The sequence below is a fragment of the Portunus trituberculatus genome, chromosome 18 (genome assembly GCF_017591435.1).
Source record: "Portunus trituberculatus isolate SZX2019 chromosome 18, ASM1759143v1, whole genome shotgun sequence".
NCBI classification, from domain to species: domain Eukaryota; kingdom Metazoa; phylum Arthropoda; class Malacostraca; order Decapoda; family Portunidae; genus Portunus; species Portunus trituberculatus.
The window spans coordinates 24,584,136-24,609,405 of NC_059272.1; the positions used below are offsets into that span (position 1 = coordinate 24,584,136).

The window sequence follows — 25,270 nt, forward strand, 5'->3', positions numbered from 1 at the left end:
TTGTATTTTTCTCAATCCTGTTCACGGTTTGTCTTCTTAATGCAGAGGTAAGACTTAGGCTGAGGGAGAGGTGAAGCACACACTCGGATGTGGCTGTAAACAATATGGCGGCGGCAGCGAGTGGTAAGTGAGAGGTTGTCTGTATTTTTCCCAATAATCTTATAACAATCGAGTAGACAAAGGTTGAAACCCGACTAATGTTGGCATTGAACAAAGATGAACTCTGTATTGCAACTGTAGGGCTCGGGTGTCGCGGCAGCTGGACACAGAGACAGGCTGAGTTGTAAGTGCGGCGGAGAGGAGTCAGCTGTCAAACCCTCGCTGGGCATGACGGGCGGGGGAAGAAAAAGTTACTTACTTTTGTGACATTTCGTAATTCCGTCCGTTAATGACGGAACTGAAGTTGGCCTTCGCTTTTTCCGATTGTTTCATCTCGCACTATGTGTTGGAAAATGTCAGACAGGGTATTGTGGTGGTGGTTGGTGCATCTTGGTGCAGGCGACTGGTTTGATTGTTCATGGAACCACAAAGTTGAAGATAATTTTTTATAAGTCCCAATCAAGCTTGGAAGCGTGTGGAGAATAGGGAGGGGAACAAAAGTTCAGTGAATTATAAATGCGTGATCAAAAGTCTATGGGATTTCTCTTAATATTGTTAATTTTTATTTTTTTCCCTTAACCTAACCTATCCTAGCTGGTGGGGTTGCATCCCGCTGGACACCCCTGTTAGGACATTAATGCAACCAAGTATAACCTATTATACCATTGAGGTGAAGAGATTCTCAGGGTGATGGAGGTGCACATAGTTTTGTGGCTTTGTTGTTAAACATGTAGAACCTCTTCGTTATGTTTAAATATTGTATCTCAAATATTGCTATTGCTAAATATCACATAGTGACTTTTTTTCTTGCTGAACTTTGGCACTGTTTACTTCACCTCCCTCCACTGGGTACCTATATTAACATATGATAGTTAGCCTCTTTTAGAATGCCAGATTTGTCTCTGAATCAAACGAAAAAGTGTAACGGAATTAATGTGGAAAGCTTTCATTGGAGGGATCAGCTCTTCAGATACCAATAGATTTATCTTAAATATCTTAAATTGACCACACTGGAGTGCTATATCAGCCATACAACACACATTCCCTTACATTTCTCTTATGTTTATAGCTAGGTCACCAACCCTTCCGCATAGTATGGAGTGGCAGCTCATGGAAAACTAGAATGGGGGGACGACCACTGCAAATCTCACACAAGAGTAAAATACAGTAATACTCCTCTTAACAAACATTCGTGTAACGATTTTCTGGTTTAACGTACTATATAAAGTTAGACCAAAAAGTCTGCATAACATACAACCACATCTGTTTTAGCGAATTTTCTGGATTTGAATTTGCCAGGTGAGTGACCGAACGCGGCAGCTTCGCTGTGATTGGCTGACTCCCTGCCTCTGTCTCTAGCACTCCTGGAGCTGGATCCAAGATTCTTTAACAATGTTAGAGCAAACTCCTGCCGCGAAATGGCTTTCATGAACGCTTGGAGGGATGGTGACAAGGTTGCTATCAGGTTGCTCTGAGGTTACTGGGAACACCACCTCTGGAGGTGGTGTTACTGTCTTATAATCATATGCATTTATGTTCGCAAAACAACATTTCTATTAACATTTTACAAACCTTGCCCCCAAGAAAGGATTGTTTTGTAATGCATAAAGTGAAATCTTACATGGAATACCAAAAAATGAAACAGAGATGAGATTGGCCACAGACGAAGTGGAGACTCACGGCGACTCGGCCGCTTCTTCTTCTTGTGACCCTTTTAGCTGCTCATTAGGGTGATAACTTTTTTACAACCTCATATTCCTGTGCCATTATGTGATGAACTTTTATGAAAGAATAATTAAAATCCCATTTCTAAGTCATTTTGATGAAAAACCTCACGCACAAAATGATTTAAAAAAATTCAATATTACAGTTTTCGTACAATTGTTGACATCACTCAAAGCAGAATCCAGTCTGAACAAAAAGCTTAAAAGTAACATGTATAGTATTACAAAAGCTAAGAAAATACAGTAACAAATCAATTAGTCAAATTAATGTCATTGGAGAGGATGAATCTGAGAGGGAGGTTGTCCTTGTTGCGGCAGGACTCGTGCAAGTCCTGCATAACTTTAATTGCTCGCTCGCAGCATTGGTTGCTTCGGGCGATGTTGATGGGTGATGCTTCTGTTTTCCAGTGAGTTTCTAGGCATTTGAGAGCCTTTGGATATCCATCCAAAGCAGCTGATAGTTCATCAAAATCTTCTTTGCGGAACAACTGGTCACTGAACCAATGGTCGGCCCATTGGTACGAAATAAATGAGCAAATTTTTCGCAGTCTGATTCGATTTTCAGGCATGAGAATGAATGCAAGTAGGGCTAGAATGGCACGGGAGTTCCAGCGTGCATTGCTGATATTAGGAATCTGCTTGAAGTTCACAAAGGGCATGTCATTTTTCTCAGTGAAGTGACGGAAGACACGTGTGAGATGGTACAGAAATTTCATGTCATCTCTCCAACCGCCTGTTTCCTTGATCTCAGCCTTTCCATTGCTGAAAGCTGCCTTCATCTGGTCATACTTTTTCATCAAGTCATTGACAAAGAAGTACTCAATGTGTGGGATTTGGTTGAACCATGGAGCTCAATGTCCATTACTACACGGAGGATGCGATCGAGCACATGGTGCTGACAACTGATGAACTTGGGTCTTGGATTGCCATTCTTTTCAAACATCTGCTGTAGTAGAACCACAACACCTGTCTTCTTCCCAGTGTTGACACTTGTTGTGTCAGCAACGATCATATGAACTGATCCCCACAAGTTGAAGTCCTGCAAGACACCCTGAAGCCCTTTGGCAATGGTTGCAGCGGTACCATCCTTCAACTGAAGTACAGCCAATTTGATTTCCCTTGCTTCATTTTTTAGGACCACTGCTTGATGTTCAACACCATTCAGTTTTTTGCCATCAAAGTGTAGACTCCACTTTTCTTGATGAAGTGTGTCAATCAAGTGTTGCCTGACTTCAGCAGCTCTCCTGTAGATAGCCTTGTGGATTCCTGGCTGACTTGGGGTTGGAATTTCCATGCCCTCACTACTGAGCTGACGGCACACTCTTGCTGCTCCGTGGATTGATAGCTTTGAGCTTGTAACAAGTCGTCTTGCAACACCAGTGGAATGATGCTTCCTTGTGCTTGTTGATGGTTCGGCTTCATCTTCCCAAGAACTGTCCTCACTGGAGTCGCATGAGGCTGTGACAGTTTCAGAAGAATCTGATGCTACTGAGCTGCATGCAGTTGCCGAATCAGAGACATTAACTTCTGATGTCCTCCTTCGCTTGGATGGGTGAATGGTCTTGGCACTGGCAGGTTTGCCAGTGGAATAACCCACCTGACCTTTGCTCTCAATTTGCAGTCTATAGAGATTTTCATCCTCTTTGCAAAACCATTGACCTTTCACCTTGGTCACATCAAACAGTTCATTTAATGGATCAAAGTTTTGCTTCTTTCTGCAATAGTCATATTCCTGCAAGAGTTTTTCCAGTTTTGCATGAATGGCTTGATCTGATATATGGGGGAAGTTTAATGTTGTACTCCATAAAGCTTTTATCTCCTCAGCAATTAGACTGACCCTCTCTGAAATAATTAGTAACAACATTTATTTCATCTTTCAGGTACTTAAATTTTTACTTTTGAGAAAGTAGTGCCAAAGAGAACATCTGTGAATGTTTCCTTATCTTTACCCAATTCAGCCCTTATTTACAGTAATTGCACAGGTTTCAAAGTGCTTTGTGCGTGACCTTTTTTGATATCACAGTGGAATAAACATCATTTCGGGCAATTGTAAGCAAAAGTTCATTCATTCATGTTACAGAAAATCAAATTTGAGAAAAAAGTAAAAAGTTATTACCCTAATGCTCATGCCACAGAGTTGAGGTTATCCTCATGGCATGAGCGTATATGAATACTAAGATATGATACCCATTATAGCAGGCAATAGAGGAGTGGAAACATAAATTTAATATTGTGGTGAAAGACAACACACAGGCTAAAAGGGTTACAAGAAGAAGAAGCGGCCGAGTCGCCATGAGTCTCTGTTTCGTTCGTGGCCGATCTTATCTCTGCTTTATTTTTTGGTATTCCATGTAAGATTTCAATTTATGCATTACAAAACAATCCATTCTTGGGGGCAAGGTTTGTAAAAAGCTAATAGAAAAAATATTTTTTTTAACCCATGTGGTATGTTGGGGATCAGCCCAGAATGCATTCCCCCTATTTCCATTATTTCCTTTGGGAAAATTACGTCCACTTAACGAATTTCCGCTCTACGAACAGCTTTGACATCCCCTATGCTGTTCGTTAAGCAGAGTATTCCTGTAATGGCTTAGTGGCTGGCTGAGAGGCTGTTACTATCTGAACCAAATTTCCATATGATGCACAATACATATATACTATTTCTTTTGTTATTTCTACTACTTATTCTTTCTAAACATTTCACAATTTAAAGTCATTGTATCTCTGAGGAGTGGATTGATAGGACAGTCATAAGTGAGGAAAGTCTGTACTTATTCACTTTGTAAATAAGTACTTTTTCCCATCTGTGAGTGATTACTTGAGTGTTGCTTCCATCATGGGTGACAGCCTGTGAAGGAGTGATCCTTGAAAGGTTGAGTGACCTTACCTGAGTCACCTCAGGTGCTCTTGACTTATGTGACAACACTGCAGACCTATGTTATCAAATGTTATGATATTTATGTAAAAGCCAGACTGTTATCTTAAAATTTATAATCTATTCATAGCACTGCATAGTTTGGTAATCTAAATAGTCTATACTTGACACTCAAATTTCAATTAAAAAGGTAAAACTAAAGGATACATTGAAGATAAATTGTGTGATATGCCAGAGTAGCTTACAATGCTTGGCCAATGCCTAAACATTCTTCTGAGAGTAAAAGGACTTTAGATATATGTGTTCTATTTACAATTTTCAATTGTTAGCCAGAGTCTATTTGTAAATTAACCAAAAAAGTTTTGAAAGTTAAGACCAGTTAAGGGCGCTGGATTTGTCTTCTATTCAGGGTAGAGTACTACATGATGTTGTTCTTCTCTAACTCCTGATGATATATTTTTTTTACAACTACTTTATAGCTACTGGAATGATATTACATCAATTTGAAATTGTTTATGTGCAGTGCCAACTAAAATTACATAATAGATACTTCAATGTTACATGTATCCATTTAGAATTTACCAATTTCAGTTGTATCTATACCAAACCTAACCTCATTCAAAATAGCCTTTACTGATCATCTTAAGGGTAACTTGGTGAGATAAGGATTTTCTTAGGCCTCCTCATTGTGTTGTGATTATAGAAGTCTATACTGTCTGGAGTTATTACTTACTCTGTACTCTGTGGTGTCGATTCACTTCCAGAAAATCTTTTTAAGTTGAACATATGCTTCTTGTTCATTAACGTGCATATATGGCTTATAAAGACATCCCACATTTCTATATACACCAACAAGAGAGTAATAAGAGTGAATTCAGGCAAGCCTAACTAATAGATATTTTCTTTTGAGAGAACTAGGTCATGTATATTTTTTAAGCTTGCCAAAAGCACGTTTATTTCATGGAAATGTCGATTAATCATTAAAAAATAAGAAAATTCAATAAGATATTGCCACAGCTGTTCTTTAGAATTTACTGAGAGATCTAAAGGCTGCAGCATGACTTGATGCACAGAACCATTTTTGTTCTGTTGCTTTATCAAACCAAAGAAAACATCAAGACTGGTGCGTTTTGAGTATTAATGGGATAAGTTTGCAAGATTAATGCAGGTAGTGTAGTGATGGAGGTTAGAGTGACTGATCCTCTTCATGTCTTGTGTTTCAGATGTAAATGAGGTGTTCTCTAGGTTATTTGATCACCGACCATTTCTCAAGGGGGAAATAGAGTATTTTAAAAAGGAATTTGAGGTAAGCTTTTGTATCCAGCACGGGGACATGATTAATGTACTCTGTGTAGCACAGATGCTCTTGACCATTAGGTGCTTGTGTGCATGTTGCCCAGCATGAAGTAATGATTACAGCAACTCCTGCGTGATACCGATGCATGACTTAACAGCATCCCAGTGAATTATCATGCATCCATCTAGCTCATGTGAATTGCCCCATCATTTTCTGGACCTGCAGCAGTCTCATGCTTCTTTGCCTCTTAGCAAGTGATGCTGGAGAAGACGAAGTAGACAAAATAAATTTCAGATGCTTCTAGTGATTGCATACATACTCATCAGTGGGCAGAGAATGGTTCTCTTCTTCCAACTAAGGAGATTGATTGTAATTGTTGAAAGTTTATGGAATATATATTGTTTATATTTTGTGCACTCTTTTTTGTTAATAATTGTTATCCCAGAGTGATTCCCTATCTAAGGTTCTACTATCAGTGACTTACTCTCATGAGAATTGTGTTCCCATACCTTCAATTTTGATTCAACTCTTATGTCCCTCCACCAGGTAACTCATCTGTACAGAGTGGCCAGGGTGTATGTTCACAGTTCATGTGGAGTAGTTAATTTTTTTTCCATAATAGTACATTGTGTGATTCTGTTTTGTGCATAGAAGTGTTAAGTAGACATCAAACTTTTGGAATATTGTCCTCAGTCATCTGTGCTTGTTTTGTGATGATGCATGGACACTGGAGAGTGCACTGGCCATATGAAATTTTGCAGCAAATGCACGCACACATTCACACACACACATACACCCACACCCACCCACACACACACACACACACACACACACACACACACACACACACACACACACACACACACACACACACATTTAAAAATAAAGCTGATCTTCATTGCATTGCATATTAGAAAATATTATCTCAGCCTTTGCAGATGTTGAGCTACTAGCTGGTGACGGAATTCACTACGTTTTTCAGTACTCCATTTTCCGACATTTTTATGCTTTGAAAAAATACTTAGATATTATAACTAGAATTATGTGATTATGTGTAGAATGTTGATAAAAAAGTATGTTATATAAAATTTACTATTCCTTTGGACTGATGTCATTGCTTATGCCATAGTAATTTACATCTCACATCAGGATTGGTCTAAGAATCAATGTTGGTAAGACTTATTAAGGTTTGTAAATGTGAAATATTGTGATTTAATGATCTGTATACATGTGAGGGCTTAAGTGTCAGGTGAAACTGTAACTTCATAGCTTAAATCTACTTTATATATATATATATATATATATATATATATATATATATATATATATATATATATATATATATATATATATACACACACACACACACACACACACACACACACACACACACACACACACACACACACACACACACACACACACAAAATGTCCGGCCAGACTAAGGTGTGTCTAATAAACTCATGTGTCTTATATGCCGTTAAATACATGTCCAGATTTCATATTGCAACTTAGGATAACTCTCAGGCATGGGACTCACTGTTAAAACTAGGTTGTGTGGCTGGATTTCTACTTAGGTGCCATCTTGACTTAGGCTATAGAGGCACTTGCACACAGAGCTAGTGTGCAGGGCACTCATGCAGTACATTTGCTAAATTAAAGATGTTAGTTACAACTAGAAAAAAAAATGGTGTGACTTAGATAAAAAAAAAAGTTAGCACGTGCAAAAACAGAATGTTTTTCTTTTGTAAATTAATCAAGGTATAATGATTAGGAAGAAGAAAGGGAAGGCAGAATGAGTTGATATAAAATATGCATGGCATGTGAAGTGCTGTTCTCTTTCTCTCTTTTCTAATGATGAGTTTTGTTTCACAGAAAAATGTGCAGATTTATTGGACAGTCCCTTGTTTGATACAGAATTACAAGGTGAATTTTGTTCCAGGAGAAGCGAGGTGACCGAGAGGTGGAGCATCTGTTTCGCTCCTTGGAACTCATAACTGAAATTAAGGAAGGCCAGGTGAGTACCCCTGACTGGTAGTTGGTCTTATTGACCATGTTATCTCATGGGAAAGTTTTTAAGAATTGAACTTATTCAAATTTTCTAGACAGATTATTGTGCAAAAGATTTGTTAAGACTTAAAACTATTCAAACCTTTTTCCAGATTGAGAAGATAGTTGGGTCCTCAGACGACAATCTTCCACGGACAATAGCGGACATTCAGGTTGCTCTCCACATGTGTGAAGACACCCTTGACACAGAGACAAAATTCATCTCAGTAAGTATGCACAAGTGCTATTACTAATACAAATTTTGCTGCAGATTTATTATTTCTGTAGCCTTAAAGCATTATAATTATCTGTATATTTACTCTAATAAAGAATTCATCTTTATAGGAAGAGTTGCTTGCTAAGAAGAGAGGTGAACGAACTGCAAGACTTGCTAGTGTTCAACAGGACGTACAGGAGAAGTTGAAGGTGCTCGAAGAAACTTACCAAGAGAAAGAGAAGGCTATGAGGGCTCGGTTTCAGCAGCTAGAGAGTCGTGCTGGATATGTTTAAGACCGAACCCTTCTGCTATTTATTTTTAGCTTAGTTTGAATTTCACAACTCAACACTTTTACAGAACATGCCTGCCATGGACGATCATATTTCTATTATTCCTTCGCCAAGATTTAAAGAAATTTTGTTTGAGTTTAAAGAAGGTGAAGACACTCCCAAGAGTATCAGGGAAAAATTAGTGGCTGAAGAAGATTCTGACAAGGAGATGAGCTTAACCACTGAAGAAGTGGAATGGTGCCACACCAAAATCAGAGAATGTAATAAGTCTGAGAGGATCCACGAACTGCTTTCTGAGAGTCGGATCATCTTGCCTAAATATGAACCTCCACCCCGTAGCCCAGAGCTGGAGGCTCGTGTCCAGAGGCTCCGCTTTGAGCAGGAGAACCAGGAATACAGGAATATGACCAGATCAGTAGATGCCTCATATCAGAGGGAAAACTTGGGTCTGGGGGAAATTGGAAAAGACATCAGAACTGTTAATCAACACATTATTTCTGGGATGCAGTATCTCCTGTCTGTTGTTGGCACATTTTTTGCTATTTTTATAGGAGTGGGCATGGTCACTCCAGACTATGGTGTAAGAGCCTTGGCAGCTACTATAGCAGCAGTCGCTGTGGGCTTGGCTGAGCTGTTCTTCATCATCAGGGAGGATGTTAAAAAGGAAAACAAAATTAAAAAGGAATAACAAATTTTAATTTTGCCAGCAGCATTACAGTTCACAATTTGTGAATCATGAGATAGTCAGTCAGTCACTACTAAACAAGTTAAAACAAATTATGATGGACAATCAGCCACAAGTACACATGTATTTCTTCAGTGTTCTGGTCCCTCCATACCATGTCAAGGCCAAGGCAATGTCTCCCCCCATGCTGGTGCTTCAAGAAGTATTAAGGTAGTATTTGGTTTACCATAAGAAACAGTATTGACTACTATACACTGTTATACAAAGAAGGGAAATATTTTATAGATGCAAATGTTCAAATTAGGTCTGCTGCAAGGAAACCTGGCATGAACATATTTGTGTCTGTGCTCTTGTGTCTCATGTAAATGTGTCCTGAAAGGCAGAAACAAAGGTGGTGAGTTTCAATGATCAGTGTCATAAGCAGTGGTCTCTGGATAATTAAATTACAGTCCTCATAAATGAGTTGGACCCCTTGGGTGCAAAGTGCATCCAAAACAGTAATCACACAATGCTGTGAAAGTTTTGCTGAACTCAGGTAATTTGTTATCTGGTAGTACCTGGCAACTCAGGTAGCATAGACAGGACTCCTGTGTTGCCCACACCCTTATGCTTACTTGGTAATGGATGAAGGTAGATGCTTGTTGACCTCCAGTTTTACACTGCCTTGTTTTCCTTACCTAGTTATTACAAGCCTACAAACCTCATCCTTACATCCAGGATGGATCCTAAATCATTCACAGATGCAGAAAAAGGTCATATTCTAACCCTAAAGGAATAAGTCACCTTTTCTGAAATATGCAAGCAATATGGATGTTGTTGGATGAACATAAAAGGCTTCTTACATCACAGGAGTAGCATCTGCTCTTCCTGAGTTGCCAGGTACTATTGGAGAACAAATTGCCTAACTTGTAAAATTTTAATGGCATTGCATGACTACTATTTTGCATGCACTTTGTGTCCAAAGGGACTTTGTTTCTGGCAACTGTACACTCTCTCTCATTCCAGCTCAATTTCTCTTATTACATGAGGAATGTGCCTGTCCTCAGTAAGAGAGAGAGAGAATAAAATCACCTCCTCTCCTTTAGTGACTAAAATAACAACTAAACTCTCAATGATTCCTGCCAAGTCATTCAGACTATATGTTTTGTTAAAGAATCACTTTTCAAATGTACCAACATCTTATAACAAGAGTGTATCAGAAAGAGAGAGAGTTGCAGAATGTTGCTACCTTATACATCTCTCGTAACAGTAAGTATGACTAAGTGCACTAGAAAATACTGGCACACTACAGCTTCCTTGTGTGGAGCATCAACTAAGGGTTCCAATAAGCCAAACATTTTGTGCGATATCACTCCTGAGTGTAAATATAATTTACTAAGACATCTATATTTATGTGTGATATAACCTGTGGGTGTAAATATTTTAAGTTATTGTATTAGAGGCTGTGTTTGATATAGTACTTCTGTGTCAAGTCATTCAGTTATTGCATTTCTTATTATGAGCATCATAGTTAAGAGCTGTCAGAAATATATTCCCCATATAAAAGTGTCCCCTCAACAAAGACCACTTTGATTTGCCTTGACAATATTATAACAACTTTCTATCTCTTCATCTATTTACTGACCAGGCTACGTAGAGGTCAAAATGTTCAGCTCATTACAAGGTATGGATTCTGTTTGAGGTGGGGATTTTTGAACTCGTTTCTTTTTATATAAAATTAATGTAGATCAAAAGACTTGCATCTTTTAGACTGATGAGAGAGATGAGCATGTAACCAGCAATTTTCTGTACAGATACACAAAGAAGAAAGTAAGTTTGTCTTATGTTCATACTGAATAATGCAGTCAAAAATACATTCTCTGGATGAAAAAAAAATGTAATGGTACTAAAATGTTTTGAGAAGAGCAACCTAATCAATCCATCACTCATCTTGAGAATAAGCTCAAAATGAAGATGATTCTCTTGAAATAATGCAACACTAGTATAAAACATTAACTTCCTTCTCTGCATTCTTAGTGAGCATTGTACCAGCCTCCAAGCTCTCACTTTTGACAGAACATTCAAGTATAGGATTTGTACTTGCCAAACATCTAATTCTAATCTTAAAGACTATTTTTTCCTTTTCTTGGAAGTAGTCTCCTTGGGTTCACTGCTTTCTCTTTTCAAAGAAGGAACAGAAAAGCCAGGGATGATTGGCTCAATTAGTTTGGACACCACACGCTGGTGCTGCACATCTGATGTGTCAACAGTCACCTGGATCTTGAGATGGTCAAATGGACGGATGATGACAGAACCACACTTAACAAACAATTCCTGCAAAACAATAAAACAATCAAACCTTTGATGTCTTTTTGAAAATTTCTACTAGGGAGAATTATAGCTATAGAATCTCTCAGAATACTTCATATAATGCATTTATACCAATGTATCAGTAGAAATCTTTGTCAGCAAAATAAAAGCCATAAAGAAGAGGGTAATTTCAAGACCATAAACCTTATTGTCATTAAAGACAACAAGATTGTCACTACCTTTTCATTGAACTCAAACTCTGGTGCATGTATCTTGTCCACCTCCATCGGCTCTGCCCCTTTAGTGGGATTTTTCTTTTCTTCTTTCTTCTTTTCTCTCTTATCCAAGTAAAGGGTCAGCTGCTGTCCAATAGTCGGGACTAAGACTTGAAGTGCATTTTTGTGGAGCATCAACACGTAAGCATCAAATTCAGAAGTTTTCCCTCGTAGTGATGCCTGAAACAGTGGAAATCTGAAATCACTTCCCCAATACTACTATGCTGTTTTTTTAGTGTCAAGATTTAACAACCATTTCTAGCAATAATCTCTACCTATAGCTTTTCTAGCTGATGGCAAATATGTAGGCAAAGTTTATTATGAATGATATACAACAAACGTCCTTACAATTGCTGTGATGACTGCCGAACCTCTGCCAGCATACTGGGCCATCTTGTGTCGGTAGTTAATGTGTTGGCTAAGGTCTGCCAGTTTTTTTGGGTTGAGTAGATCTGGGTATGTTCGATCAGCTTCAATGATCACAGCCAAGAGTCTGTGCACGATGATGTCTGCATACCTGAAGGATTTGAGTCAGAACAAACCATTACACACAAAATGAGAGAAGATAAGGTTGAAGAAAAAAACAAAAATTTCTAGCCATTTTCCTGAAATATTGAGGCCTGTACTCAGCTATAAAGATATTTATAATTGTCACACATGAATGGATAAGTTAAACAATGCTAGAATGTATGGACACAAAATATGTGATTTGAGCCGTGCCTTCTGATGGGTGAGGTGAAGTGAGTGTATGTGGGTGTGGCTAAGCCGTAATGGTTGTACTCGGTAGGTTCAAGTGTGCCAGAGCAGAAGTAGAGTGCTTGCATCATGCAGCGTGTGGTCATGATGCGCAGCATGCTGTTGAAGAAAGGATTGTTGTCCCGTGTCACATTGTTCAGACTCTCGGCCAAGGTTTTGTTGCTGCTGACATCCAACTCAATGTTCTGTGAAAAGTGTTACATTGTGCTAAGCTCAAATCAATGAGTCTTACAGTACTAAATCAATTCCTTATTTAGAATAAGCTTACAACAAATTATTTAAGACTATGTGACAAAAATATGATAAAAACAACAAGGATTACATAACAATGTCAATCTTATATTAAACTTTAAAATTCAACAGAATTTGTCAAATACAAATATTCTCATTGAACATTATTAAACTAAGCAAAAAAAAATAGAAGGTAAAGAATTATATGAGAATGAGGAATGTACAGCTTATTGCACAATGACTATAAAAGGGAGAATGTTGATGACCCACCTGACTTTTGGCAGCCACCAGGAGAGACTCAAAGTTGGAGTGTGGAGGAGCAGGGTGACGACGCAGCAAGGCACAGTCTGGGAAGTGCTGCACAACATAGGTATGTGTTATAAAAATACAATGTATGCATCTTGGAAACTGATTGGCCTTAGCAAATCATACAGAAATAATGAATCAGTCATTGCCATACACACTAAGATAGTGAAACTTAGCACAGTAATACCATGATGTCGTGAGGCAGCCTCACCTTGAGAGTGCATTCTGCTGAAGTGACATTGGCCAGCAACATAAACTCCTCCACCATGCTCATGGTCTCCAGGTGCTGCTTAGCTACAATGTCCACTACTGTGTCTGTGTCAGGATCAACATGGAACTTCACTTCCATGCTGGCTAGCACAAGGGCCCTGCAACACCACCCTTGTGTCATCAAAAAATTCTTCAAATGTAATACTTGTCAAATATAATGAATCAGCTTTAGAAATGTTCCCATTTGTCAGCTTTCTAACCTATCAAGCATGATAATTCAAGAGATTATAAAAAATGTGATTTAAAAAGCCATGAAAGCAAGTTTTGCCAGACACTGCTTGACACTTGTCTTTTTTGTGTAAATAATTTCTGACCTCTAGCAAAACAGACATATTAATGGACTAATTTTGTGCACTAACTCTCTTCAGCCTCTTTCTCATTGACACAATGTTGCATCTCTTGCTATCTTCTATTGTTATTTTTATGCCAACTGGTCTTCTGATCTTGCTAACTGCATGCCTCCCCTCCTCCTGCAGCTTCATTGCACCAGCATTTTCACTGCTATTCTGTCCAGCACTCTCATGGAACATTTAACCAGTATTCTCAATCATTCATCCCTTTTCTATGACATCCTGCCCACTTCTGTATTTCCACTTTCCTATAACTTAAATTCTTTCAAGACACATATCCCCTGGCTTTGGCTGCTGTGTTGTCTTTGTATTCATATAGGCTGGGCACCTCAGTGGACCTTTTTTAATTGTAATTTTTGTCACTGACTCACCCAGCATCTATTCTCTTCTTTTTCAGTTGCTTGGCCAGCATATTTAGGTTTCTAAGTGAGTTTGTCAGGTCATCCTGCATGTTTGGATCATCAATTCGTTGCTGTGCTTGTTCATAGCTCAGTTCTCCTCGAGACTTGATGATGGACTTGCAGAACCTGGAGAGATGTTGACAAGATAAAGGAGGGATTAGTTGTTGTTCCTTGGGTGGTGGTGGTGGTGAGAGAGAGAGAGAGAGAGAGAGAGAGAGAGAGAGAGAGAGAGAGAGAGAGAGAGAGAGAGAGAGAGAGAGAGAGAGAGAGAGAGAAAATATTTCCCACACCTGACATAACAAGGAACTCATGATACAAAATTCCTACAAACAAAATCAACACCAGAATGATCAGCACATACTTGAAGGACAAAACCTCAGCATTTGGAGATATTTCCCAGATGACGGAGAAGGCAAATCTGTCCACATTCCCACGGAGAGAGCATAGATTACTGCTGAGGAGGTCTGCAACATAGAAAACAAGTCTATACAAGAGGGATGCTGGCTAAGGGCAACAAAAAAATAATTAAAGATAAAGCCCATAGAGGTGCCAGTCCTCACTGAGAAAGGACCAAAAGGCTTATCAAAAGTGGAGGTATCTTGAAATTACTCTCTTAAAAGAATTTAAGTCATGAGAAGGGGGATATAGAGAAGCAGGAGGAGTTACAGAGTTTATAAGTGAAAAGGATGAAAGACTGTGAAAACTGATTAAGCCTATATTCTAGTCCTTTGCTTCGACACAAGGCATCACAAAGCATACTGTGGGGCCAGTGTTCACTCACCAGGCACCATGTCAATGCGACGAGTGGTAAGGTACACTGTGGTGCTGCGGTTCTGTGCCTCCTTGTCCAGAGCTGTGTTGGGCCGGATGAAGTGAGACACGTCGGCAATGTGCACACCCACCTGTCAGTATAGAGCCAACCTTGTTTTGTTTGTATGTCATCTTAATGGAGAGAGAGAGAGAGAGAGAGAGAGAGAGAGAGAGAGAGAGAGAGAGAGAGAGAGAGAGAGAGAGAGAGAGAGAGAGAGAGAGAGAGAGAGAGAGTTCAACACAAAAAGAACTTATATAAATCCTTGCATACATATGTAATGAGAATCAAATGAAATATGCATGGAATAAATTCTGGTTGTTTCAAAACAGATTCTGGTGTGTGATATAATTTGTGAGAAAAATTCCTTAGATTAAGGCTGACCTCAAAGTTCCCATTTTCAAGCTTCCTGCAATGAAGTGCGTCGTCAATGTCTGTGCAGCCGATGGGATCAACGGAACAGATGTCAAGGTGCCGCAGATCATTGCGCTCAGCTTCATCCTGAAAAATAGATGCACCAAACCATCACACTAAAGACCAGGGATGACCTGAGTTATTGAGATCAACAAAAGCACCATCACAACTGAAACTTCATGATCTATCTTACAAGTGCCAACACAAGAGAAACAAATGCTTGCTTAATGTGATGAGCATAATATTCCATGCCTCACACCAGTCTTTCTCACCTTCTCAGTGATGATCCAGGGCAGCTTGGGGAGGCAGTTCAGCACCGCCTCAGAGAACTTGGTGTGGGGACAGTCATGCTCCAGCAAGATGACCTCATTCTCTGCATCTTTGTCTCCCACTGGCCCAATGATTCGAACAAAGTGACCCTGTCACAATGGCAAATAAGATAATGTTTTGATTGGCACTAGTGGCAGCTCCTGGCTCGTTTTGAGGTGGTGGTAGTGGTGGCAATAAAAGATGATGTGCTTTCCAATAGCAATCAACAAAAATTTAAACTGCACTTCATATAACATTTAGAGGAATTAATTAAAATCATTACATAATCAATATAACACATGGGATATGACATCAACTCATTACTGTGCATATAAAATCTTACAAATAAAATAATATCTGTAAGGATTATTCAACTTCTCACTACAATACAAAATGATCTCATCACACTATATTGATATTAGAAAACTTTTACTAACATATTTTCACCAGGAGACAGAAGAATGACTTACCTTGGGGTTCCTGGAGTCTCTAGGCCAAGAATCGATGGCTACAATGATCCGCTTGTCATATAAGAGGTCTGGTTGCCTTGTCTCAATGCGGATGAAGGGAATCTTTTTGTCGGCAGGGATAAACAAATGCCGCAGAGACTGGAATATAAGATTAGATGACATGAGCTTATTATCATGGCACTAAGCAGTCTTTTTCTCTCTCACACATAATGCATAGGATAAAATCTGCATTAAAACTGAACAAAGAAATGAATACAAATTGAAACAGAAATCAGAGCTTAAGAGAAATGTAATGAGAAAAAAAAAAAAAAAAAAAAAAAAAAAGTAAATTAGGAAATATCATGCAAATTAAGTTAGAATGGAGCTGCTGCACTCACTCACCTCAGTAATCTCATTCTTCTTGATGATGCCACAGTACTGCCGCCACTTCCGCCGGATGATGCCCACCACTCGGCCTGTTGGCTGCAACTCCCCCTCCCCCTGGCCAGCAGCAAGCAGGTCATCCTCTTTCTTGATGGCATCCTCATCAGCCTCCTCCTTATCTGGAAACACACACACATGTCAAATAAAACCCATATGCTTGGTTTATATTTGAGCTACCTGTAAAGTCAATGATATATTCAAATTTCCTCATACTTGTCAAGAAACAAACATACACCTTATTAAATTAAAAACTAGATTCAACTTGTATGATATCCATCCCATTGTCTGGGCAACACACACACAGCATATTGTTCATCATCCACAAACACCCTTAAGCTTATCTTGAAACAGACATATTACTTATCAGTTACCTTCTCATTAGCCTACACAGACAAATACGACAGAATTGCCTAATCAAAATATCAGTTAAACATTAAGCTCAATGGTTTATAGCTGAGATAAAGCATCATCTATATCAAGGTTTTACAATTGACTGAAATGGCTCTCCCTCTCTATGCCTTGCTTCTCTACAGGAACAGACATTTCAAGGAGATGCTTAGTCTTCTCAAACTCTCCCTTTCAGTTACCTTTTATGACTCATTAAATATGGAGGCAATCAAACATCCTTCTGGTCCTTCTTTTAGTTGCTTATTATGACACTGAATTAGAGATACTATATTCCTAACTACAAACAAAAGAATTCCCACTTTATAATCTTTACACTACTTTTTCCACTCACAATTACAATGATGACTCCCCACTCTTGTTATCCTCTTCCTGCTTCTTTAGGTGAAAAACAATGACTTATCTGTTTATCATTCTTATTTCTCATGATTACAACAATAACACCAGCTAAGAAATAGTCTACAACTGCAAAGACTGGGAGACTCACAAGCTGCCCAATTCTACTATAAGAGAAAATGAAAATGCTAAAAGAAATTATGATAACAATAACTCCCAACCTTTATTTTCCTCCTCCTGTTTCTCCTGGTCAATGATGACGTTGGCTGGCCGACACCACTGGTCCTCTGGCAGCAGTTCCACTGCCACAGTGTCATCATTGAGAGCACGATTGATGTTAAGGCGGCCCTGGATCAGCACAGATTTGTCTAGGCCCTCCACCAAAACGTTTGCCTCAAGGAAGTTGTTCCGTGAGGTCTTCAAACAACCCTGGCGCAATTTGCCAGTCTGGAAATGTGTTAGAAAATCTTTAGTTACACTTATAGAGGCTGATGTAAAATGTAAAACTGATAAAAGTTAGTAATCTTGTATGTTCTGTTTAGGCAAGGTGACAAAACTTCTGAAAAGGACCAATTTTTCCTTCATATTACTTGCAAAATCTCTCTCTCTCTCTCTCTTTCTCTTCATAGTGATTCATGGGATAATAGAGATACAAAAAAAGTAAGCAAATATATGACAGCAATAAAGAAAATATATAATCATAACATGAGAACTTCTGCTTACTCAGAGATAATGAAAGTGTGCATTGTTCAGATCCCATTACCAGGGCAAACAGCAATAATTGCTTAGTTTAACCACAATACAAAGTCCATCATTGTTACCTTCAGAGACTGGCGTATTTTGTCCATGGACCAGTGTGGGGCATAGAGGCAGCGCTGGGTGATGGTGTCCTCCCCCTTGTCCTCCTCCCCACTGGCCACAATGTCCAGCAGACCAGGTCGGTTCTTCAAGCTGGAGACGTATTCCTTTGCTACAAAGATGCATTTTGATAAGAGCTACAGGATGAGTAGATCATACCATATTGCAAGAGAAATGTTGAATTATCCAGCAAAAAAGACAGAGAAATGTGCCCTTACTTGTATATGCCTCCAGCTCCATTACCCGCACCTTGTCCCGGTTGGCATAATCATTGGTCAGGAGGATAATCTTCTGGTTGCAAAGACGGAGGTGTTGCTTGTACCACCAGCAGGCAACTCTGATGGCTCGATCATTGCGGTCATTGGCGGACTCCTCTGCCTCCCTCTCAACATAACACTCGCTGGAAAAACAACAAGAGTAAGTACTCTGAGAGGCACGTTTCAGATCAAAAGACAAGTTACTATATACTTGAGGGATAATTCAGTACAAATAATTGAATATCCAGTGATTGAAATTCTAATAATGCAAGGAATCATTTTTGGGTAAAAAGATAATTTACTGGTTATCTTTTATGACTGAAATAGTATTTTTAGGGGCAAATTTCTAGACATAACAAATAACTGAAAATCTTGTGATTTAAGATTAATAAAACATCTAATACCTAACTAATGGTAGTGTATTTTTAGAAATAATTTCTAGATCAAAAGACAACTTTGCTAAATGTGTGACAATTAAAATCTTTAAGACAAAGAAAATATTACACCAGAGAGTATAGTAAAGGCAGCGTCACACTAGCACTTTATCTGTTGCTGTCAACAATTTTCGTCGTCTTTTTATTGTTCTGTTGACTGTTTCTGTCATCATGAGTCAGACAAAACACACCATTTTCCTCTAATATCTATTTTTAGTTAAATTAAGATCTATGGTTACTAATCAACACTTTTATAATAAAATGTATTTTTCTGTTAACTGGAATGATGCTATCATCCTAACTTAATAAAATCTTAATAAAGTTGATAAATACTTATTTGTATATATACATTTTTTGTTCTAGGCTAGCAGTGAAAAATGGCTCAGTTGTTTGTTTACATTTCTTGGGGATTGTGACACTCCAAGGCAGAACTTCCAAGTAGCACTGGCCAAGATGAGCAGCTTTATTGTTTATCAGTGGACAAAGCTGTCTGAAGTTTCTCACAGAAAGCATTAGGGGCCAAAAAATAGAAATGACATTGGCTTGCTGGGATGAAGGAGGAGCCATGTTTGTTTACAGTTGACAAACGCCACAGAGATGGAAGCGAGCTTGTGTGTGACGACGAACGTTGACAAAAGTTGATAGTCTTCAGAAAGTTGATGGAAAAAGTTGACAGAAAAGTGCTAGTGTGATGCTGCCTTAATCTATATCCTCCAAAGGCAAGTAAAGACAATCCTGGATAAAATAATACTTTTCCAAACTAAAAATTCTACAGCAAATAGAGAATCAAATTAAATGATTGAGTATCCGAACAAACTAGTCACATTATACATTGTTAAATGCTGAACTGGGAATAATTACTTGTGATGTTCATTAGTAAAGACATAAAACTTCTTGGATGATGTCTCAATGAGGTCTCTGAGTCTCTTGTAAATGGGGAGCGATCGATGCCTCACTTCTCCGACCACAGTTTGAGGAACGATTACATTTGTTATGGAGTCATCACAAAGCACATCAATCTGAGGAAAGGATTAACATGAGACTCATCCCAATAACCATTAGAAAATAATTCTTCAGGAAGTTTCACTGATGATTCTTTTGTTACCATAATGTTACTAGAAAGCATGTCAATATGAGGGAGAGAAAACTTAATATTAAATTCATTTAAACATAATTCTATATGTAACATGTTTTATCAACTCTTGGTCGCTCTAGTTTTTCTTATTAATCTTTAGATAAAAAGAGATAAAGAAACTGGGCATCTCTACATTAAAAAGTAGTTATTGAAGATAATAATGTAATGGAATGCAATACCTGATGTTACACTGAACAATAAATAGATATGAAATAACTTTCATGAGCTACAGCATGACTACACATACATGCAAGCAGGTAGGTATACGAATGTGAACAGACAAAGGGTGGGAACTGCATGACCATACAACTGCACCTCATTGTACTTCACATGAACAGTTCCCATTGCTGCCACCGGCCCACCACATATGACTCAGGGATGATTATAGTACATTACTGAACAGTATAACATCATTATAAGACAGTAAAATAACAGTAATCAATGATAATGATCTCCTTTTCTTCCTTTCATTGATATCATGACATATTCTAATGTTAATGTCCATCCTCATAAAAAACAAATAAATAAAATAAATGGAAACAAACAAAAACAAATAACTAACATAAATCAAAATAAATAGAACAGTTAATAAATGCTATAGTAAAAAAATTTGAACAGTTTACCTGATGCAGTGCCACATTGGTGTCAATCATGATGAAGTGAGGCTCAGGGACCAGAGTGCTGTCACTGATGTCTGGCATATCCAATATGGGCTTCTCACACTCACACTCTCTGCACCCTTCATACCCGCACCACACATCATTTCGCAGGTAGTGCTCACGGACAACCTGAGGATAAGGTATATATATATATCACTAGTAGTGACAGATTTCTTATCCAGATGTGGGTGTTTGGTCTCTCTCTCTCTCTCTCTCTCTCTCTCTCTCTCTCTCTCTCTCTCTCTCATTAGCCACTACTGTGTTTTCCAACCACTAGATTATTTCAACAACTTCAAAGCCATTTACCTATAGTAAATGCTTAGCTAATGACAGAAGCAAAACACAAATGCAACAAACAGGTTTACACAACTTATGTGACTCATAAATAGTGACATCATAACTATGACTAAAGCTGGATTTGGTAGGATAGTTTTATGTAAATATATATATATATATATATATATATATATATATATATATATATATATATATATATATATATATATATATATATAAATCAACCAAGTAAACAAGGTTAACCCAACTTGAACCATTGCCTTGAGTCTTGAGTCTTGAGTTAGGTAATCCTTAAAAGCACATATTGCTGTCCTGAGATGTATGGTGAAAACTTGGTGTCTTCTACAGTTGTCGGATGGCTGGCAGTGCTGATTTCCGGAACTCCTGTAAGGTGCCTGCTGTAACTGCTACCTGGGGTAATTTGTTCCACAACCGTATAGTTCTAGGAAACATGCTGTATACAGGTAAGGGTCTACTTGTGTACTTGGTTGCCTGTACATGTGGTTACTTTCTTTAGCAGATATTCTTTCTCTATCTTTAGGCATTTTGATGTTGACTGCCCCACTGTAAATGCAGTAGAACATCTCCACATGGTGGAAAGAACGTCTGGTTCGAAGTGTGTCCCAGCCTAGCTCACTGATCATTTGGGTCACACTCACCTCCCTGTTGTAATTGTGGGACACAAAGTGAGCTGCTTGCCGCTGAACATTTTCTATGATTCCTATATTTCTTTGAGTGTGGGGATTCCATGCACTGGAAGCATATTCTAGCTGGGATCTTACTAGGGCTGTGTGGGCTGCTACCTTCACCTCTTTGTTGCACAACCCGTCTCCTGTGAATAAGACCGAGGGTCTTACCAGCTTTTACTCAAATCAGTTCTGTGAGGATGTTCCAATCCAAGTCTTCAGTGACAGTCACACCCAGGTACGTACTTGTAGCTGGTCTCTTTTATCAGGACCTTTCCGTTGATGGAGTAAGTATATTCTAATGGATTTTCCTTCAAGAACAGGTGGGAGCTCTTTTGGATGTTAAAGGCCATGTCCCACTTCTTTGCCCAGCAAAAAACCCTTTGAAGGTCTTCCTATAAGAAGTCTTGATCTTTTTGTATGCAGATGCAGTGATATATCACAGTCATCCGCAAAGAGCTTCATTTTGGAGGTCACCTCCTCATTATGTCATTTATGAACAGCAAGAACAAGATTGGTCCTGGGATGGAGCCCTGCGGAATTCCTGAGAAAATGTCTGAAGGAGATAATAGTACCGGTATCCCATTTACAGACACCTGGCAGAGGACGGACAGGAAGCCCTGTATCCATCCCTTGGTGTTGCCTCGAATGTCATAATGGTCAATTTTAGATAGTAATTTCTCGTGGGCCACCTTGTCAAATGCCTTACTGAAGTCTAGGAAAAGAACATCGGTCTAGCATTTCTGGTTGATGCTTAGGGACCAGTCATGGATTGACCAACTTGTACTGGACCGACACCAGCTTTCACCACAATAGTAGACCAACTCAGATCAAATCTAGGATTCAATAAATAGAACAATAAGTCAGAACAAAAACTTTAAAAACGTAGAAATCACGCCATAATCATACTGACAATAATGCTAAACAGTATTCCAGGACTCGCTCAGATTTGAAACTTCCTCGAGTACCTTCATCCCTTTTCCTTAGCATAACAGTCTCCCTTCCCTTGCCTTCACCAGACATCACTGACCACCATTATCAATAACGCTCACCTTGATGATGTTCCCCTTCTTGGTTTTGCGGTAGAACACCTTGAGCTTCCTTTCTACCAGGCCCATGGCGAGCAGCGCGGCACGTGTTTGTTTTGGTTGTAGATTGCCGGAGAAAGATGAATACAGACTAGATTTTAAGACATCAAAAAGCACTCCTAAATCTGATAGAAAAACATAATAAAAACATTTAAAATACAAATATGCAGTTTTTTCAGCTCAGAATCACCGATAGATGGGATACAAGAATAAAATGGTTCAAAAATTTTGCGGAAAACAAAACTAGCTAAGAAATAAGTTTAAAATATAATAGAATATAAAAGAATACACATATAACTTGAAATTGGTCAAATCCATTGAAATTAACCATTGAATATAATATGCAGGTATCACAGTCTATCGCTCAGCACATGTAACCGTTTGTTTACTTGCGAGGGAGGACTCAAGCAAGGCAGCACAAGCAGCAGCTCGCCGACACCCAGAATGTATGAACACCCGTTATGTAGTACCTTTATTGATTCTTGGCCACTTGTTTTCAGGGACATATTAGGTGTTTATATTGGGTACACCTCATTATATTCATACTTCATTCTTCCAGAACCACTTTTGCGACGCTAACCAAACTTCTGGATGTAGTAGTAGTATACCTTTACCTTATATCTTTTAAGTATTTCGTCTGTAACGAAACAACTTCCTATCCTCCATGGTTGAGAATAAATGTGACCAGTTTGAGGATGAACGTAAACTGAGAAGAGACACCCTTTAGGAATGCTGGACTCTCTTGCCTCATATATTTACAATGTATGCCACTCAAGCCTCTAAGTTTCGTAGGGATGCAATTAAAAAGAGTGGTTCCTCTAGGTAAAACTGTGGTGAAGCAGTGATTGCATTCTACCTAGAGATGATCCAGAAGTGGTCCTCATTTAGGCTAAGTACAATCATCCTCTCCTTAGGTGGGTTTGTTCCTGGAGGTTTAGTTAATTTTTTTTCTTTTCTAATCGTTTCTAGTAGATTAGATGTTGAATTCTTTGTATCTTTCTTATAAATATTCTTTGAGGAGCTTCAAGGCATCTATGGCATTGATTTCCAGAGCTTAGTATTGTGGCATCACATTGCAACTTTACCGCACCATGAATTTTCAAGTTATAAAGTTGAAAGTTAAACTTTTTGGGAAAAAAAAAAAAAGTCAGACTAAACAAAGTTGCATTGCCAATTAACTAGGACATTGACCTTTGTCACTTAGCTGACGGATCTGGTGGAACTCTCATCTTTGCAACTGTTATTTTTAGTTCTCCCATTGCAACTTGTGAACTTTCAACTGTGACTTTTTTTTCCTTGGTGCAAGTCTGCTAATTCATAAAGAAAACTTTAGTCCCATAAAAGAAACATGCTTTTATAAGGCAGAGAAACACATATTTATTATTATTTTTTTTACTTTTTAGTCAAAACAGGCTAAACATATATATAGGTTATGCTCCTTTGTTTTCCATGTCCTTCTGGCCCATTTTCTCCTCCAGCCATGACAATTTTTTCAATTAAAAAGTCGTCTTTGTTCCTGTTCAAAGTCGCATCAACTTGGCAGTGCGACTTTGTCTAGTTCTATTTTATCAAAACATTTGTGACTTTTTACTTTGTAACTTTGAAATTATTGGTGTGACAAAGTTGCAACTCAGTGCCACAATGGCCAGCTCTGAAAGTCATGGTATGTGACATCCACATTATCCATTTTTTGCCATAGTGAGCCAGTAGTTGTATACTAGACTTGACAACAAAATTTGTTCCTAAATTTGATTAACCTTAATGAGGCACATGTAGAAAGGTATTGTATGCCCTTAACACAGTGGTTCTTAACTTGGGGTACCCGTACCCCCAAGGGGTACAAAACCTTAAACTCAGGGGTACGAGACATGGTAGCCTGTGCAATGGTACCGTATATTTACCATGAGAAAGCAACATATATTTTCTTAATTTTTCTCTTACTGTAATTGTCTAATTTTTTTAAGTTAGTGCTGTAAACACTATCACTATTTTTTTCATGTTTGTATAGTATTCATATTGGAGGGGGTACGAGAAATCTTTCTGAGATATCAAGTGGTGCGGGAACTGAAAAAGGTTAAGAACCACTGCCTTAACATAATACTGAAGATCTTAACTGGTATGTTGACATGAGTTCCTGGTTTGTAGGAAGAGCCAAATCAGGAAGTTCCAGCGGCCAGTGGTCCTGGTGGGCACCGTGTTCATGCTTTCATTGACCTACAATTACAGGTGGGCAGCTCTGTGGTGGTGGTGGTAAGCAGGTGATATATGTTTATACTTGACTAGTTTTTTTTTTTTTCTCGTGTCATGTTTTTATTCATGTTACAGTACAATGTTCATATTTATCATCATGATTATACATCTTTGTGCACATCTTGTCTTCTGAACAAATTGGGATACCAAAATGTAAAAAAAATATATATATATACCCTGAAAATGATTTTTTTTTTTTTTACATTACAGACTAGACAAACCCATGCACATACATACATGCAACCACAAATAAGAAACATGTTTTAAGCCCCTCCAAAGTCATTAAAATTTTTTAAGAGGATAAAATTGCTTCCTTTGACAGACATG

The 25,270-nt window shown here is 38.4% G+C and overlaps 3 protein-coding genes across 4 annotated transcripts; 2 read left to right on the forward strand and 1 right to left on the reverse strand.

Moving 5' to 3' along the window:
* Positions 1–52: 52 nt before the first annotated feature.
* LOC123505831 (biogenesis of lysosome-related organelles complex 1 subunit 5-like) lies at positions 53–8,641 on the forward strand. 2 transcript variants are annotated; one of them, XM_045257562.1, is made up of 5 exons: positions 53–123; positions 5,922–6,004; positions 7,938–8,012; positions 8,158–8,271; positions 8,390–8,641. In XM_045257562.1, the coding sequence occupies exons 1-5, from the start codon at positions 105–107 to the stop codon at positions 8,552–8,554; spliced, it is 456 nt and encodes a 151-aa protein (XP_045113497.1). In that variant the 5' UTR covers positions 53–104; the 3' UTR covers positions 8,555–8,641. The 2 variants fall into 2 exon arrangements, with proteins under 2 accessions (XP_045113497.1, XP_045113496.1); XM_045257561.1 differs by lacking the exon at positions 53–123 and adding an exon at positions 356–464.
* On the forward strand, positions 8,622–10,797 carry LOC123505827 (transmembrane protein 199-like). The gene has a single exon (XM_045257556.1). The coding sequence runs from the start codon at positions 8,622–8,624 to the stop codon at positions 9,237–9,239; it is 618 nt and encodes a 205-aa protein (XP_045113491.1). The 3' UTR covers positions 9,240–10,797.
* LOC123505820 (exosome complex exonuclease RRP44-like) lies at positions 9,226–22,814 on the reverse strand. Its single transcript, XM_045257543.1, has 19 exons — positions 22,658–22,814; positions 20,587–20,751; positions 19,690–19,847; positions 18,356–18,537; positions 18,101–18,249; positions 17,501–17,726; positions 16,497–16,657; positions 16,116–16,253; positions 15,609–15,755; positions 15,307–15,423; positions 14,896–15,016; positions 14,476–14,578; positions 14,085–14,240; positions 13,305–13,461; positions 13,058–13,144; positions 12,521–12,741; positions 12,149–12,317; positions 11,765–11,980; positions 9,226–11,549 (listed from the first exon to the last, which is right to left on the reverse strand). Exons 1-19 carry the CDS (start codon positions 22,721–22,723, stop codon positions 11,346–11,348), a joined length of 2,943 nt encoding a protein of 980 aa, XP_045113478.1. The 5' UTR covers positions 22,724–22,814; the 3' UTR covers positions 9,226–11,345.
* Positions 22,815–25,270: the final 2,456 nt, after the last annotated feature.

Coding starts and splice junctions, on each gene's coding strand:
- LOC123505831 (XM_045257561.1), top strand. CDS start 389: ATGACGGAACTGAAGTTGGCCTTCGCTTTTTCCGATTGTTTCATCTCG. Junction 465..5,921: donor GTTGGAAAATGTCAGACAGG/GTATTGTGGTGG, acceptor CTTGTGTTTCAG/ATGTAAATGAGGTGTTCTCT. Junction 6,005..7,937: donor ATTTTAAAAAGGAATTTGAG/GTAAGCTTTTGT, acceptor ATTTTGTTCCAG/GAGAAGCGAGGTGACCGAGA.
- LOC123505827 (XM_045257556.1), top strand. CDS start 8,622: ATGCCTGCCATGGACGATCATATTTCTATTATTCCTTCGCCAAGATTT.
- LOC123505820 (XM_045257543.1), bottom strand. CDS start 22,723: ATGGGCCTGGTAGAAAGGAAGCTCAAGGTGTTCTACCGCAAAACCAAG. Junction 15,424..15,608: donor CCTGGATCATCACTGAGAAG/GTGAGAAAGACT, acceptor TCTATTTTTCAG/GATGAAGCTGAGCGCAATGA. Junction 14,579..14,895: donor TCGCATTGACATGGTGCCTG/GTGAGTGAACAC, acceptor TCTATGTTGCAG/ACCTCCTCAGCAGTAATCTA.